General features: G+C 50.3%; 1 protein-coding gene across 4 annotated transcripts; it reads left to right on the forward strand.

The window, feature by feature from the left end:
- The first annotated feature begins 357 nt into the window (after positions 1-357).
- Positions 358-12,888, forward strand: LAMP5 (lysosome associated membrane protein 5). Of its 4 annotated transcripts, none has more exons than XM_005525441.2 (7): positions 358-506; positions 2,904-3,002; positions 3,274-3,446; positions 3,635-3,766; positions 3,846-3,951; positions 5,343-5,531; positions 11,723-12,888. In XM_005525441.2, the coding sequence occupies exons 2-7, from the start codon at positions 2,963-2,965 to the stop codon at positions 11,899-11,901; spliced, it is 819 nt and encodes a 272-aa protein (XP_005525498.1). In that variant the 5' UTR covers positions 358-506; positions 2,904-2,962; the 3' UTR covers positions 11,902-12,888. The 4 variants fall into 4 exon arrangements, with proteins under 4 accessions (XP_005525498.1, XP_087909767.1, XP_087909765.1 ...); XM_088053641.1 differs by lacking the exon at positions 11,723-12,888 and adding an exon at positions 8,356-11,699; XM_088053639.1 differs by lacking the exon at positions 11,723-12,888 and adding an exon at positions 6,764-8,349.
- Positions 12,889-13,572: the final 684 nt, after the last annotated feature.

The raw sequence follows: 13,572 nt of genomic DNA on the forward strand, positions 1-13,572 counted from the left end.
TGAGATGAAATAGGCTAATCAATTTGAACATTGATACTGAGTTAAAGCAGTTTAAAATGTCATTCCCTGCCGGGGTGATAGATTCCACTTCACTGAAATTTCATCGAGGGAAGTGGCAGATTTTGCCTCTCTGAATCGCTTCAGATAAATTCAGCTCAGCTGTGATGGGGAGGGTCACGACACCCTGGCCTCATAGGCAGCCTGCTATTCTTTCACTTCTAGTAATTCGGGGGTTGATCATTAACTTGACTATTTCCAGGTGGGGGCCTATTTAACCCCTGTACCACCTGAATGCAGTTAAATTGATCACCAGAGACCCAAAATACCCCTCAGAGCTGATTTCCTTGCAGACTCAAGGTGCTGTGGTCCAGGGGCTGCCTGTGAAACCAGCTGTAAGTGGCAAACACAATTGGATGTAAAGCCCTGTTCCTGCTGGATGTGTCAGTAGTGGTCCCAGCACTGCGGTCTGTCTGTTGCCGTGCTGTGTGCTCCCTTCGAGGAGGCTGGTAAGAGTTGTTATGTCTGGCAGTTGTGGGTGGCAAGGGGGATTCAGCCTTCAGAGATACCCAGGTGGTCTCCAGAGCTGGGGGTAAGGGCTGGTGGCAGGGCTGGTTTCAGGTGACCCAGTGTGAGACCATAAATTGTCCCTGGTCACAGCATTTCAGGGTGGCTAATGCTGCACTGGCTCACTCAGGTGAGACCTTTCTGCTCTGTGTTTTGTGGGTTGCTTGATGCTAGGAAGTCTTAGGCCTTTGCCCTTTTTTGCCACAGAGAGCAGGATGAACGCAGCTCTGCAGGCTGGAAGTGGCAATTGTCACTGGAGCTGAAGGCTTTGTTGTGCTGTGCAGCTGGGGGAGCAGGGTTCTGTGCTGTGGGGAAGCCTTGCCCCCATCTCCAGCACAGCTGCTCTCTCCCAGCTGCTCCCTGGACACTCCTGCACAGGCTGGATGCAGGGGCAGCTGCTCAGGATTGTGTATTTCAGGGCTTAAAAGCTGCCTAGAAACCTCAGAAAGGATGGAAATTAAATAGTGGACTAGAGAAGGAAATAAAGGGTAGTTAAACACTGAGCTCATTAGTGTAGGACCTGAGGAAGCCAGGCACTAAAATCACCAGAGAAATATAGCCTGTTATGGTCAAAAGTTATATTTTATAGAAGATTATTTTTTTCCTTTATATAGTCCCCCAAAATTATTATCCCTAGGTTAATCCTGTATCACAACTGACACAGGTCTGACTCAATTTGGGGGTGTGCAGGAATGGCTTTTTTTCATGAAACAGGAGAGAGAGAGGAAATGATCAGAATATATTTAATATGTACAGAAAGCAGAAAAGTAATTTCAACATTATAGTTACAGAAATCACTGTGTCCCTTTAGTATCTGTTTTTATTTTTTAAAAATGCCATTTCCCAGCAAGAAAATATATGTTCTCTGCACATGTGTTCCCTGGCAGAGAAAGGGCAGGTATCCAAAGTCAAAACTCACCTTGCAATATCTTGCTTTGCAAAACCTTGGACCGTTTCCTCCAGATGCCTTTTCCTGAACTAGAAACGTGAATTGATAGTGAATCCACTAACGCCATCACTCCAGATCGCTGCTGTCCCTTTGGCTTTTTACCAAAAACCCGTCCTCAGTGCAGGGCTTCTCATCCCCTCTGCTCCTGGGACTGGTGTCGCTGTAAATCGTAAATACTTCGGTGTACTCCTGGTCCCTGGGCGAGAGTGGCAGCGCGTTAAAGCTCCGATAAAAGGTCCCGGTGAGAGGTTTGAAGAACTTATTTCAACGTCGCATCACCCGGAGCAAGGGAGCAGCACGGGAGCCGGCCGCACTTCCACCTCACGGAGCGGCGGCGCAGCCGGGCGCTCCGGCCTGGGACCGCCCGCTCCTCCCGCAGCCCCGCTGCCGACAGCCCCGGGCTGAGAGCGAGCGAGGGAAGGCGCTGAGCTGGCGGGGAGCTGAGGGGCCCCGGAGCGGGCAGGGCAGGGGGCGGGCAGCCCTCCGTACGCTCACCCCCCCTCGCAGCCCCCTCTCCGCTCAGCGCCGGGCCTCGCTGTCTCGCACCTTTGACCCAGCTCAGGGACAAAACCCTGAGTGCCCCGGCTCAGCTGGCACCTGTCCCACCTCTGAGGTGCACCCGACCTCCTGCCTGTCCCCTCCAAAGAGGGCCCTCACGGACGGTGTTGTTTCTGTTTTAAAGCACCCTCTCGGGGCTGTTGGGTTCTATGTTACGGTGCGCGTTGTGGTTTGTCACATCTTAGAGCTCAGGTGTGTCGATGGCCTTTCACAGAAGGATGCGAGTTTGCTTCTGACCTTGCCACACAAAAATAGCTGCACGTTTTTTCCTAAATTAACACGCGGAGCAGCTGTTCGCCTTCACAGAAATTAGTGACGCTCCGTGAGCAGCCGGCGCTGGAATAGGCATCCCCTCCTCCATCCCGCCGGCTTCTCCAGCAGGGACGGGCGGCACAACCCCGGGGCGAGGGCGTCCCGGCCGCGCTCCCAGCGCCGGCGGTGCCGGGGGAGCGGGAAGCGCTCGGGGTAAGCCCGGCTTCGCTCCAGCCGCACGTCGGGCGGCCCGAGGTCCCCGCGGGGATCCCCGGCAGCTCCTCCGCTGGTGCGGCGGGGCCCCAGCGCCGGAGGGGGGGAATCCCTTCTTCCCTCCTCCCCTCCCGGCTGCGCGTACGCCCCGTCCCTCGGCGTGGGCGCTCCATCAGCTCCGCCAGCATCTCCCCTCCTCCTCCTCCTCCCCGCACACCCACACACTTTCCCCGTCCCTCCTCCCCGCCACTCCGCAGCACAGTGCTTTTGCAGCCCGTGCGGCTCCTCAGAAAGGAGGTGTGCGGCTTTTTTTTTTTTTTTTTTTTTTTCCCCCCTCCTTTTTATTTTTAATTTCTTTTCTCCGGAGCGGACCTTTTGGAGGAGCAGCTGCAGCAGCCGCGGCCACGCCGGGACCGAGCAGCAAGGATGGCCGGGGGGCGCCTCCCGGGGCTGCTTTTCATCTTGCGTGAGTACCTGGGTGGCGAGTCGCGACACGGAGCCTTGTCGCGACAAGACTGCCGCTGACACAGACTCGGCGCTGTCACGGCACCGGTCCCGCATCACCGCCACTGGCTGCCACATCTCCTCCACCTGCTCTGTCGTGACAGGGACGCCCCGTCGCGATAGAGTAGCTTGCTCCGGCGGGCTCGGGGGTGGCGGGGGGTGTTAGGGTGAGCGGCAGACGCTCGGGGCGCCGGGCCCTGGGCTGCCGGCGCTCAGCCCCGCTGTGCCCGCAGACGCCGCGGCTCGCCTGGCCGCCGAGCAAGAAGTTGAAAACCTCTCCGGGCTCTCCCCTAACCCCGAGAAGGACATCTTCGTGGTGCGGGAAAACCGGACGACGTGTCTCATGGCCGAATTCGCCGCCAAGTTCATCGTCCCCTACGACGTGTGGGCCAGCAATTATGTGGATGTGAGTGGGGGGGTCCGGGGCTCCAGCGGGACAGGGGGTGGCAGAGGACACGCACACCCACACATCTTCCGGTACTTTCGGGAAATCCTTTATCCCCTCCGAGGATTCTCAGCCGGGGCAGCGGGGGGCCCGTGAGTGCCCGGGGGGACTCGGGGCTCTCCCCGCTGAGCCCCGCTCCCCTCTTGCAGCTGATCACGGAGCAAGCCGATATCCCGTTGTCGAGGGGAGCCGAGATGAAGGGCAAGTGCGGCACGAACGAGTCGGAGCTGGAGCTCTCCTGGCTGGACCAAGCGTACACCCTCAAACTCTCCTTCCTGAAGGTACGGGCTCCCCGCACGCTGGGACCTGGGCCGGGGGCGCGGCGGCTCCGCAGGGTTCTGACCGGCCCTGTCCCGGCAGGAGGGGCACAACACGTCCCGGGGGCCGGAGGCGTCCTGGAGGCTCAGCCGGATCCAGTTCACCTACGACACCTCCGAGCGCACCTACTTCAAGGATGCTGTCAGCCGTAAGCGCCCGGGCTCGGGGTTTAAGGCAGATCGCGGCGGGCGGGCGCGGGGCCGGGCTGGGAGAGGAGCACCCTGCGGGGATACTCGCTTAAATATACCTTACGGGAAAAAAAACCTCAAACCCTCCCGACAAAGCCGGCACCATCTGCCGAGTTTAAACAGCATATTATATTAATTTTTTTTTTTCCTTGTTTTTAATCACCGCGGTTGCCGTGGGAGGGAGAGCCCAGCTCTGCCCGTTTGCTGCGTTGCCCGGGCTGTCCTGCGGGACCTAGGGCCCGAGGAGGTGGGGCAGGGAGACACCTGGGCTGGAAAAGCTTGTCTCCTTTCCTGTGGGGAGATTGGTTTTGAGGTTAATCCTGATGATCGTTGAATAGGTGGGAAAGCAGCAGTTTCCCAAGATAACTGAGATTGACATTAGTATCATACCCCTACGCACCTCCGCACCCAGCAGCCTCCTCTTTTCTCACCGGGTTTCCATTTTGGCTTTCATTTTGTTTTTATTTCATTTTACTCAGAAATGTGTTGTCTTGAATTGAAAAATGAAATATTGTCATTTGCAAATTGTTCTCCCTCAGGACTTTCCAACTCCAATGAATAGGGCATTTAGAGTTTTTGCCATAAGACATGCTGGGTTTGAGGCTGTTTTTCCAACTGGTGTTTCCATTGTTTGAGTCCCCAAAACACGGAGCTGGCCATGCCTCATCAGCCCCTGCCCACGCAAAGCACTGATTGCCTTTTTGTGCTGCTGGAGGGGAACAAAGAGCTGCAGAGGAGCGGGAGGTGGAAGATATCCCTCATTCCACCTGGCTCAGCCACATTTGGCCTTTGCTTGCAAAACAAGCTTGGTGTGATGGGAAAACATTTTCTCATAATTTATACTTGGGTGAAATGGTCACGCTGTATTTTCAGGAAAGGCTTTATGGCGTGTTTTGCTTTGTGGCGTGGTCCCCAATAGCACTGCTCGTTCCCACCTGGATTCAGAGCCCAAGTGCAGCCTCAGAAATGGTTGTTTCCCAAATGTAGGGAATTTGGGAGTACAATCACAGTCCCGGGCAGAACCCTGAGTGTCTATGAACGGGAACCATTTCTCTGATGTTATGGACTCCAGGCACTGTGACAGGAGCGGAGCTGGCGGCAGCAGAGACAGTTCCGTGTGCTGGAGCTGTGTGTTCCCGCTTGCAGGAGGCGATCCCGGTGTGGGAGCTGCCCTGGCTGTGTGGGGTATCAGACAAAAGCAGGGTCCCAGCCCTGGAGGACACTCCAGGAGCAGCAGGGCCACTGCTGCCGCATTGCACCCCGGCCATGTCAGCCGCGCGTTCGGTTCGTTCCCTCTGCTCGCAAAGGCCCATCGGGGCCGGGGCCTGACCTGTCTGTGTCCCCTGGCCAGCCGGGAAGCACACGGCCAGCTCGCATCGGCTCTCGGCCCTGGTGACCCCCGCCGGGCACTCCTACGAGTGCCAGGCACAGCAGACCATCTCCCTCGTCTCCAGCGACCACCAGAAGTCCGTGCAGCTCCTGCTGTCAGAAGTGCGGCTCCAGCCCTTCGACATCCCCGCGGATTTTGTCTTCAGTGAAGGTAAGGAGCAGGCAAAGGCACGTCGGCATTCCCGAGGTGCTGATGCTGCCATGGCCTTTGGGGATGTTGCAAAGTACTGAAAAAATTTGAGTCCCACCTTTTCCAGAGCAACCTTCCCCTCACTGCAGTTTGTTACCGGTGCTTCCTGCAGTCCCTCCAGCCCATCCCTTAACTCTGTGGTTCCTCAAAAGGCTTTACAAATTCAGCCTACCTGCCAAAGTAGGTATGGGCTATCATTGTGTGTACACTGGCTTCTGTAAGAACTTGTAGAGTCAGATTTCTAGCAAGCCCCAATGCAGCATCCATGGGGAGCTCTTTGAGGCTGAGGTGTCTCCTCTGCAGCACAAAAATGCTTCAGTGCAGCCCCAGGGGCTTCTTAGAGCTGCTGCACACTGAGGAAGCTTGGGGCTGCAGTGGCAGGAGACACCGGGGGTGCACGTTCCTGGTGTCAGTTTGATTAATGCTCATTGTGAGGGTGGAGGAAGCGTGACAGGGTACTTCAGTGAGGCTCCTCAAGCACCAAACATGGAATGCCATTCTCCTTCTGGGATTCTTTAACATCCATGGTGGATAAAAGAAAACCTGAGTTAAAACATGCTGTTTGTATGAAAGGGTTGCACTGGAGTCTGCAGTGCTGCTGCCGTGGGACAGGATTCCTGTAGTTCTAGCTTCCTTTATCCTGAGGAACCCATGGTACTCCTCCCTGGCTCCCCCTTGGCCTTCCCATCAGGTTGAATGAGGCAGTGTAGTCATGCTCACTTGGATTAGGTAAAACCAGTCCCATTTCACAGTGCTGCCTTAGCACTAAAATTAGTTAAACCCTTTATTGTAATCAGGTGCACATAAAATGTGTAATAACCAACTCTTTTAATAATGAGTTAGAAAATGGTGGTATTCAAGCCTAGCATTAAAAATGTGGAGCTTTATTATTTTGCATGTGGGAAATATTTTGGAACACAATTAAAAGCCCAGCACTGACTGCAGAGCTGAGTGGTTGCACTCACGACTCGCGTCTTCTCACCGATGTAGTAAATTTGTGCTGTTGCATGTGCTGGCTCTAGCAGATCTCTGCCTGGCTGAATTACTCATGGCAAGGCCAGTGTAATACCGAGTGGGTTTTATTCGTGGGCAGGGTTTTTTTGTATCAAAGTAGTACCACAATTTTCTTAGATTTATAGAGAGAAAAAAGTAGAACTTACTAGCTTGCTGTAATTCTTTTTTTGTTGGTGTAGCTTTACCCTCTCTTTCCTCCTGTGGATCCAGGATTCCTGCGCTCAGGGCTGGGCTGGGCAGACCTTGGAGGCTGAGAACAGTGTGTTTAAAATATGCAAGTCTGTGTCTCTGTGATACCAAACTTGTGAAGTCCAAGAGCTGCCAGTTAACAACCAAACTTGGGGCTTATTGCCAAAGGAATCTACCTGCTGTTTTCTTGATATGCCCATTCCTGTCAGGCAGAAAATTTGTTTCTATTTTGTTTTCTCTTTTGTGCTGTAGTTTGGTGGGGTTTTTTCTCCAGCATATAAAGAGATGATGTCAGTTTAGCAATCTTTAAACACATGGAGGGAATTCCTCCTCCGGAGAACAGCATGGCTTCTCTCTTTGTCAAGCTCAGTGGGGTTTTCTCTTGTTGTTACTCTCATTATTCAATTAAACTCCTTTTTGTTGCATTCCCCTGGAAGTGAACCAGCAGAGAGCACCTGGAGAGGGTGGTCAGCGATCCTGAGAGGTGATTTATCAATGGAGTTCCGTGCAGGGCTCTGCCACTCTCCCAGCGGCGCGTTCCCACCAGCCGAGCTCGTCCTCGGCACACACATGGCAAACAGGATCCTTTGTGGGGTCTGGGAATCACTGCCAATCTCAAGTTACAGTAATTAGCCTTCTCCTTTTTGGTTCATTAATTTCCCATTAGGTAAAATACCTATTAATTATGAACAAGCTACAGAACATTTTAAAATATTTTAGAGTAGAGAAAGAGACCTGCTAGGGCAGAAGAATCACTGAGATGCAGGAGCGTTGGGGCCTTTTTTTCCACAAAGAAACGGGGGAAAAGTTTCTTCATTAGTCCTGATATTAGCCCTGGTTTCTTCATTAGTTCTTCATTAGACACTGTCCTGGTAGGCTTAGGTTAAAAAGCTTGTAGGGAATGATTTGTTTTGTTTTTTTGAATGCTTAAATTCACGTGCTAGAATTTTTTTTTTTTTCAAATCCACAAATCCACCTTTATTTATTTATCTACATTTTTATTTTTCAATACAGAAGGAGCAGAATTTTTTCTTTCATTCAGAGTTTGCTAATTTATTTTTTTTTAATAGGGAAAATGTGTGTACATTTTTCAGCTTAGAAGATGAGTAAAATGAGAGCTGGATCAAGAGGGTGTGAGAAGATTTAAACTGATGAAAGAACCCTAGAGATACTGTCAGCTCTTTTGATTTTATATCTAAAAATTCTAATATAAAACAATATGATGAAAAATACTAATACAAAGGTATACAATGGCTGAGAATCAGGGACTGGGATCCTGGGGTGGCTCAGAGGCAGATGAGACCTCTTGCTCGAGGGCCACGTTTTCCTCAAGGGTTCTTTTCGCCAAGGCATGCGACCACTTTTTAAAAAGCACCTGGTCTTTCTTTTTTTTTAAAAAAAAATTAAGCTATTTACTTAAAAACACCCATCTCAAAATCTCAAAAATCTTGTCATGCCAGACAGAGCTGGGCTGTTTTTCCACCCCCTTGGACAATCCCAGCACTGATGCTCAGGCTCGCGCTCGTGCCTGCGGGAGGGCGCTGCGCCTTTTGCTGGGTTTTTTGCCGTGTTTGCTCTGCAGGATTCTGGAAGAGGAAAATGGGTTCTTAGGTGGTTTCACAGCCTGGTACTGGAATTGGACGAGCACTCACCATAGAAACCGTGGCAGTACGTGAGCCTGGGAGGAGGCACAGCACAAAGGAACACGGAGGAACGTACCTTAACACCTCCTTTGTATCCCTCTGCAGTGGGTGTTCCGCGGGGCAGGGACTGGGGGTGACACCACCCTGGCAAGGGGGTGGCCCTGCTGTGTTCGGGATGCAGCAAAACTCCCAGCATTGTCTGAACTTGCCAGGAACCTTTTTGCTTCCTTGGACTGAGGGTAAACCCCAGTAATTTGGGAAATGCTGAGTTCCCTGCAACCTGGAGCGAAATACTGGGGAAAATTTGACAGAAGGGGCTGTTTTCCTGCAGGGTCATTAGTTTTGAAATCGTAGCTGTTCTCAGTGCAGTGGTTCTTCATTCGTCAAGCATCAACCTACCCATACTTGAGGGGGTTGAATGTCCAAATTTGTCTGTCATGGACTTTATGCAAACCCTTTATGCAAAACCTCCCCTCCTGTTCCTCCTTTGCCTTTTCCTGTGCTGATGGAGCAGGAATGATACCTGCTGCCTGCCTCCCTGCTGTGTTGTGGACCTCAGTGCCTTTTCAAATCAATTTAGTTTGAATTCTTGAGGTGAAAAATGCTTCATTTGAATCCTTGGGGTGAAAAATGCTGTATAAGTGTTAAAGTACATTGTTATAAATGTGAAAATATTTTTGTTTGTCATAAAATGATGTGGTTTAACATTATATTAATGTTAAAATAGAGAATTCATCCTCCTAGCAGTCAGCACCCAGAGAGCCTCACTTCTGCTGCGGATGTGTTTGTGTTTAGCACTTCCCAGTGCTTCCATGCTGGGTCCCCCCATTCCCATTCCCCCAGCAGTCTCCAAAGAGCCCAGGCTTTGGTGGTCTGCTCCAAAAGGACAAAAATGGATGTTTCTGGTAAGGAGAAAATGTGGGTAGGGCAGGGGCAGCTGCTCTGCCTGAGGAGGTGTGCAGCAGGTCCAGCTGGATTTGGGGATGTGCTGCTGGAGACTGACAGCTTTGCTTGGCTTATATTTTTTTCCTTCCTGTTGGCTTTATTTATTTATTTTATTTTAATCCTCTTCAAAATAGTGTCAGGATAAAGAACTCTCCTCCTTGGCTGCTTGCAGGAGTTGACACCTTTTTGAGTCATGACACAGACAAACACAGCTGTGGCTTTCAGTGGACCACGGATCTCTGGCGTGTTTTGTGCCCAGCAGCCAGTTTGCTGTGGCAAAATTTGGTGTAATTCAAGTGTTACACGTGGGTGCTTTGGAGCTGGGTCTGTTTTCTGCACTGGTGCTTTTAGCTTTGCCCTCCACATCCATCCCATTCTCCTGCAAATGCTGGAGCATTCCCGTTTAGGGAAAGGTGAGCGGAAAACTCAGTGTGTTTGAGCACAGGGGAATCCTCTCAGCTGGGTTTCCAGCAGCTTGCTTTCCTTCTTCTGTAGGGTTTAAGCTAAGCCACTTTCAAAGCAAAAATCAGTGTCCAGCCACAGTGATCTCCTGCTCATTGGCACATCAGCACACCCTGTCTGCAGCCGTGTGGGGGGTGCACAGGAGCTCCTGGATCCTTCCCATGGGAATGGTGCTGCTTTGTACCTGTGGGGAGAGGGGTCAGAGCATCCCTGGCCCCACAGCACTGCTCTGTGCGAGGCTTTTCCTGCAGTCAGCTCAGCCTGGGCTTGTGTACCTGTGAGCTGCCCAGGCCCTAGCATCCTAAACTGGGAACAATTCCACAGAGCACTAGAAGCCCAATTTTGGGAGCTAAATAATAATCAGGATTTTTTTTTCCCCATTCTCCTTACTACAAACAAACAAAACCCCTGCATTGCAGCAATTGCTGAGTTGCCTGTGCCACAGTCCTGGTGATTAATCACTCCTCTGGTGAAACAGTGAGCAACTGGAACTGAAAAGGACATTCTTCTGTATTAGACTACGTTTCACTTTTCTTTTTTTTTTTTTGTTGCACCTCATTTACAGCTTGAAATGTTTCCTGATGGCATCACTGGGAGGTGGCTGCACTCAGGACACGGTGAAGCTCCTGGAGGTGCCGGCACCACTGGAGATGGGTCCCTGCTGTCGCCTCCTGCCTGGGCCTGGGGTGTCTCTGGGTTTTTCCTGCTCTTTGCCACATGCTGTTAGATTTGTGGAGCATTTGCTCTTCGTGGTTATTGCAGATCTCTGCAATCAGCTGCCCAGGGAACCCATCTGGACAGTCTTCAGCAAGAGGGGGAATTCATGGTGCCCTTTGTATTCACTCATCTAACACACAGCCTTTCTATTTTCTCCCTTGTTTGTTTTTTTTTCCTTAAAGTTGTCATTGTTTTCAGCACATTTCTAATACAATGAAGAACATGAGCCAGAGAATTGTCCTTCCTGTATCACGTACCCTTTTTTATTTTCTCTCGGTACTGGCATTTTTCTTTTTTTCAGCCTGGCAGTCCCATCTCAGCAGCATGGGCTCTGCCTGTCCATCAGCACGGAGAAGCAACAATCCTGAGGAAAAGAGTGCCTCATGATCCTGTCACTCAGGCCTGCAGTAGATTCTGGAAGTGTAAAGGAGCTGAGCCAGGATTACCGGTGTATCGTATTTCCTGACCTTAGTGGCCTTTCCAAGCTCAATAGAAAAGTATTTTCCCATTGTATCGCTATTTTCTGTGGTTTATTAGGCTATGGCAGAGGCTCATCAGCCAGAGACAAAAGCACTGGCAGGGCTCATATTGCTTCTACTCCTCCTTTGCCGTATTTGAGTGACAGTGTGGGGTGCTGGGGTGCTCTTTGACACAGACACACGCGTGTGCGCTCTGCCAGGGCCGGTGCTGTGTCTGTGGGGAGCTCACAGAGAGGGGGCAGCGAAGCTGTTGGAGCTCTGCCAACTTGCAGGTAGAGGGGGAATCTCTGGATGATGGGCAGGGTGAGTTTGGTGCAGGATTAAAGGCTTATTGATGCTGAGGCCTCGCCAGACTCTTTAACTGAATAAAAACAAAGCAGCTCTTCAGCCACTCAGGAAATTCAGGCTGTGGCTGCCCCATCCCCAGCGAGGCCATCGATGAGTGGCAAGAGAGGGCAGAGCTCATGGGTATGAAAATGTTTTTCCAGTGCATGGGCTGCTTTGATAGCTGTAGCTTCTCCCTGCATCTTTGCATTGTGACTGATTCCACTTTGCTCCAAAGCAATTGATTTTCTCCCCGGAGCTCCACTGGCGGCCGTGGCTGCTCCGTCCTGTGTGGAGCTGTGACTGGGGAGCCACCGCAGCAGCGCAGCTCAGCAGCTTTCAGCCCACGTCCCTCTTTCCCCTCTTTCTTCCCCTGCAGAGCACAAGTGCCCGGTGGACCAGAGGGAGCAGCTGGAAGAAACCCTGCCCCTGATCCTGGGGCTGATCCTGGGGCTGGTTATCGTAATCACCCTCGGCATTTACCATGTCCACCACAAGCTGACAGCCAGCCAGGTGCAGATCCCTCGGGACAGATCTCAGTACAAACACATGGGATAGGGAGCAGGACCGAGCAACCCGAGCTTTTATCAGGTAGAAAAAGCAAAAGCACTTTTTTCTGTGGGCAAGGAAAGGTTCTGGGGGGGCAAGGGATGGTATTCACAGCACCTAATCATGAGTATTTCACGGAAACGCTCAGGCTAAGGCTTGGCTTTAACCCAGACTCTGTAAGGAGACTTGTCTGAGGTGTCTGTAGGTGGTTTGAATACCTTCTTTAAGCAGCTGGGTTGATCATCTGGAAACAGAAATGCTTCACATGTCAGAGTTTCACACTGGAAGCACAATTAGCTTTCTTGTTTTATTTATTTTTCCCCTCTTTCCCATCTCAAGAGATTCTTACCTCCCCCTGTATCACCTTCGGAGCATTCAGCCCTCCACGTTCCTGTCTGTGAAGGAAGCAGGGCTGGGAGGCAGAGCCATTGCACAGGGTGCATTCAGGCCCTCTAATGAAGGGACTCAAAACACATCCCTAAGTTTGCACTCATGTTAAGCATGGAGGCAAATGCAGGTGTGCTTTGGAAAAAAAAAAAAAAAAAAATTCAAGGTCAGTAACTCCAGTGGAGCAGATCACAGCTGTGGAGCTGACCCCACACTTGAGACTGACTGAAGAAAGTTTGGTTTTGCTTCTTGAGCCACATCTGAACTAAACTTAGTAAAAAAAGAAAAAAAAAAAAAAGAAAAAAAAGTATTGATGCGCAAATTATAAAGTGCTGTGCTACTGCAAGTCAACTGAGAAATGCTTCTGGCTGGGCATCCTGCACGTATTGTGATTGTGGTTGAGATGTTACATTGCTACCTGCAACTGATACTTTTCACAACAACAACAAAAAAAAAAAAACAAGAGAAAAAGAAAACAGTAATGTTAAAGTCACTATGCAGATTATTCAGGTATAATCTAATGTAACAGAAAAAATATAAGGGAACCCTTGAAATCGATCCTTAAATGTAGATGATTTTTAAAATTAATTAAAACATGTGCATATATAATGCTTGATTTGCCTTCTTAATTTGAAATGATGTAATGTTTTGTACTCACTCCATGATCCCAATGGAATTGGAACACCAATACATCATCTGAGTGGATGTCACATGTAGGATTTATTCCAGCAGTGGTTTTGCTGCAAATGGCTTGGTGAAGACACGGTGGTGGTTCAGTATTCTGTGATTTGTTGGTTGTCCCTAATATTCTTCTATCTCTTGGTTGTTTTTCCTGTGTGTTGTGTGGGCAGTGATGTGTTTTATTCTGGTACCGTCCAGTTCCCACTGAATCCTTTGACTCCCCTTGGCTCCGGTGTTAGCTCAGCAGGAGTTACTCCTGGCCTTGTGTCAATTTAGGGTATGGAAAACACTTGTTCTGAAACTGATTTAATTCAGAGGCTTGATTGTTTTCTTTCAGCTTAAAACTCAGTTAAAGAGAAATAGTAATTTCAATGTTGGAAAAGGCAAGAGAAGAAACTTAACTGTTCTTTAATGCTGTTGTCTCCTTCAAAATTTATGGGTTTTCTGATGAAGGTGGATGCAGCATAAGCCTTCCTTTAGTCCTGCCTTATTCTTGGTCTCATTTCTATGCCATGCTCAGCTGTTTTCTCATTTGGATGCAAAAGGCAAAATTATGCCACTAATGATGACAGTGGCTTTGCCCTTTTTCTTTAGAAACCAGTGAAAGGGTCC

This window comes from Pseudopodoces humilis, chromosome 3 (assembly GCF_049639895.1).
Source record: "Pseudopodoces humilis isolate 2021_Gansu_Grassland_sample_001 chromosome 3, ASM4963989v1, whole genome shotgun sequence".
Lineage (NCBI taxonomy): Eukaryota > Metazoa > Chordata > Aves > Passeriformes > Paridae > Pseudopodoces > Pseudopodoces humilis.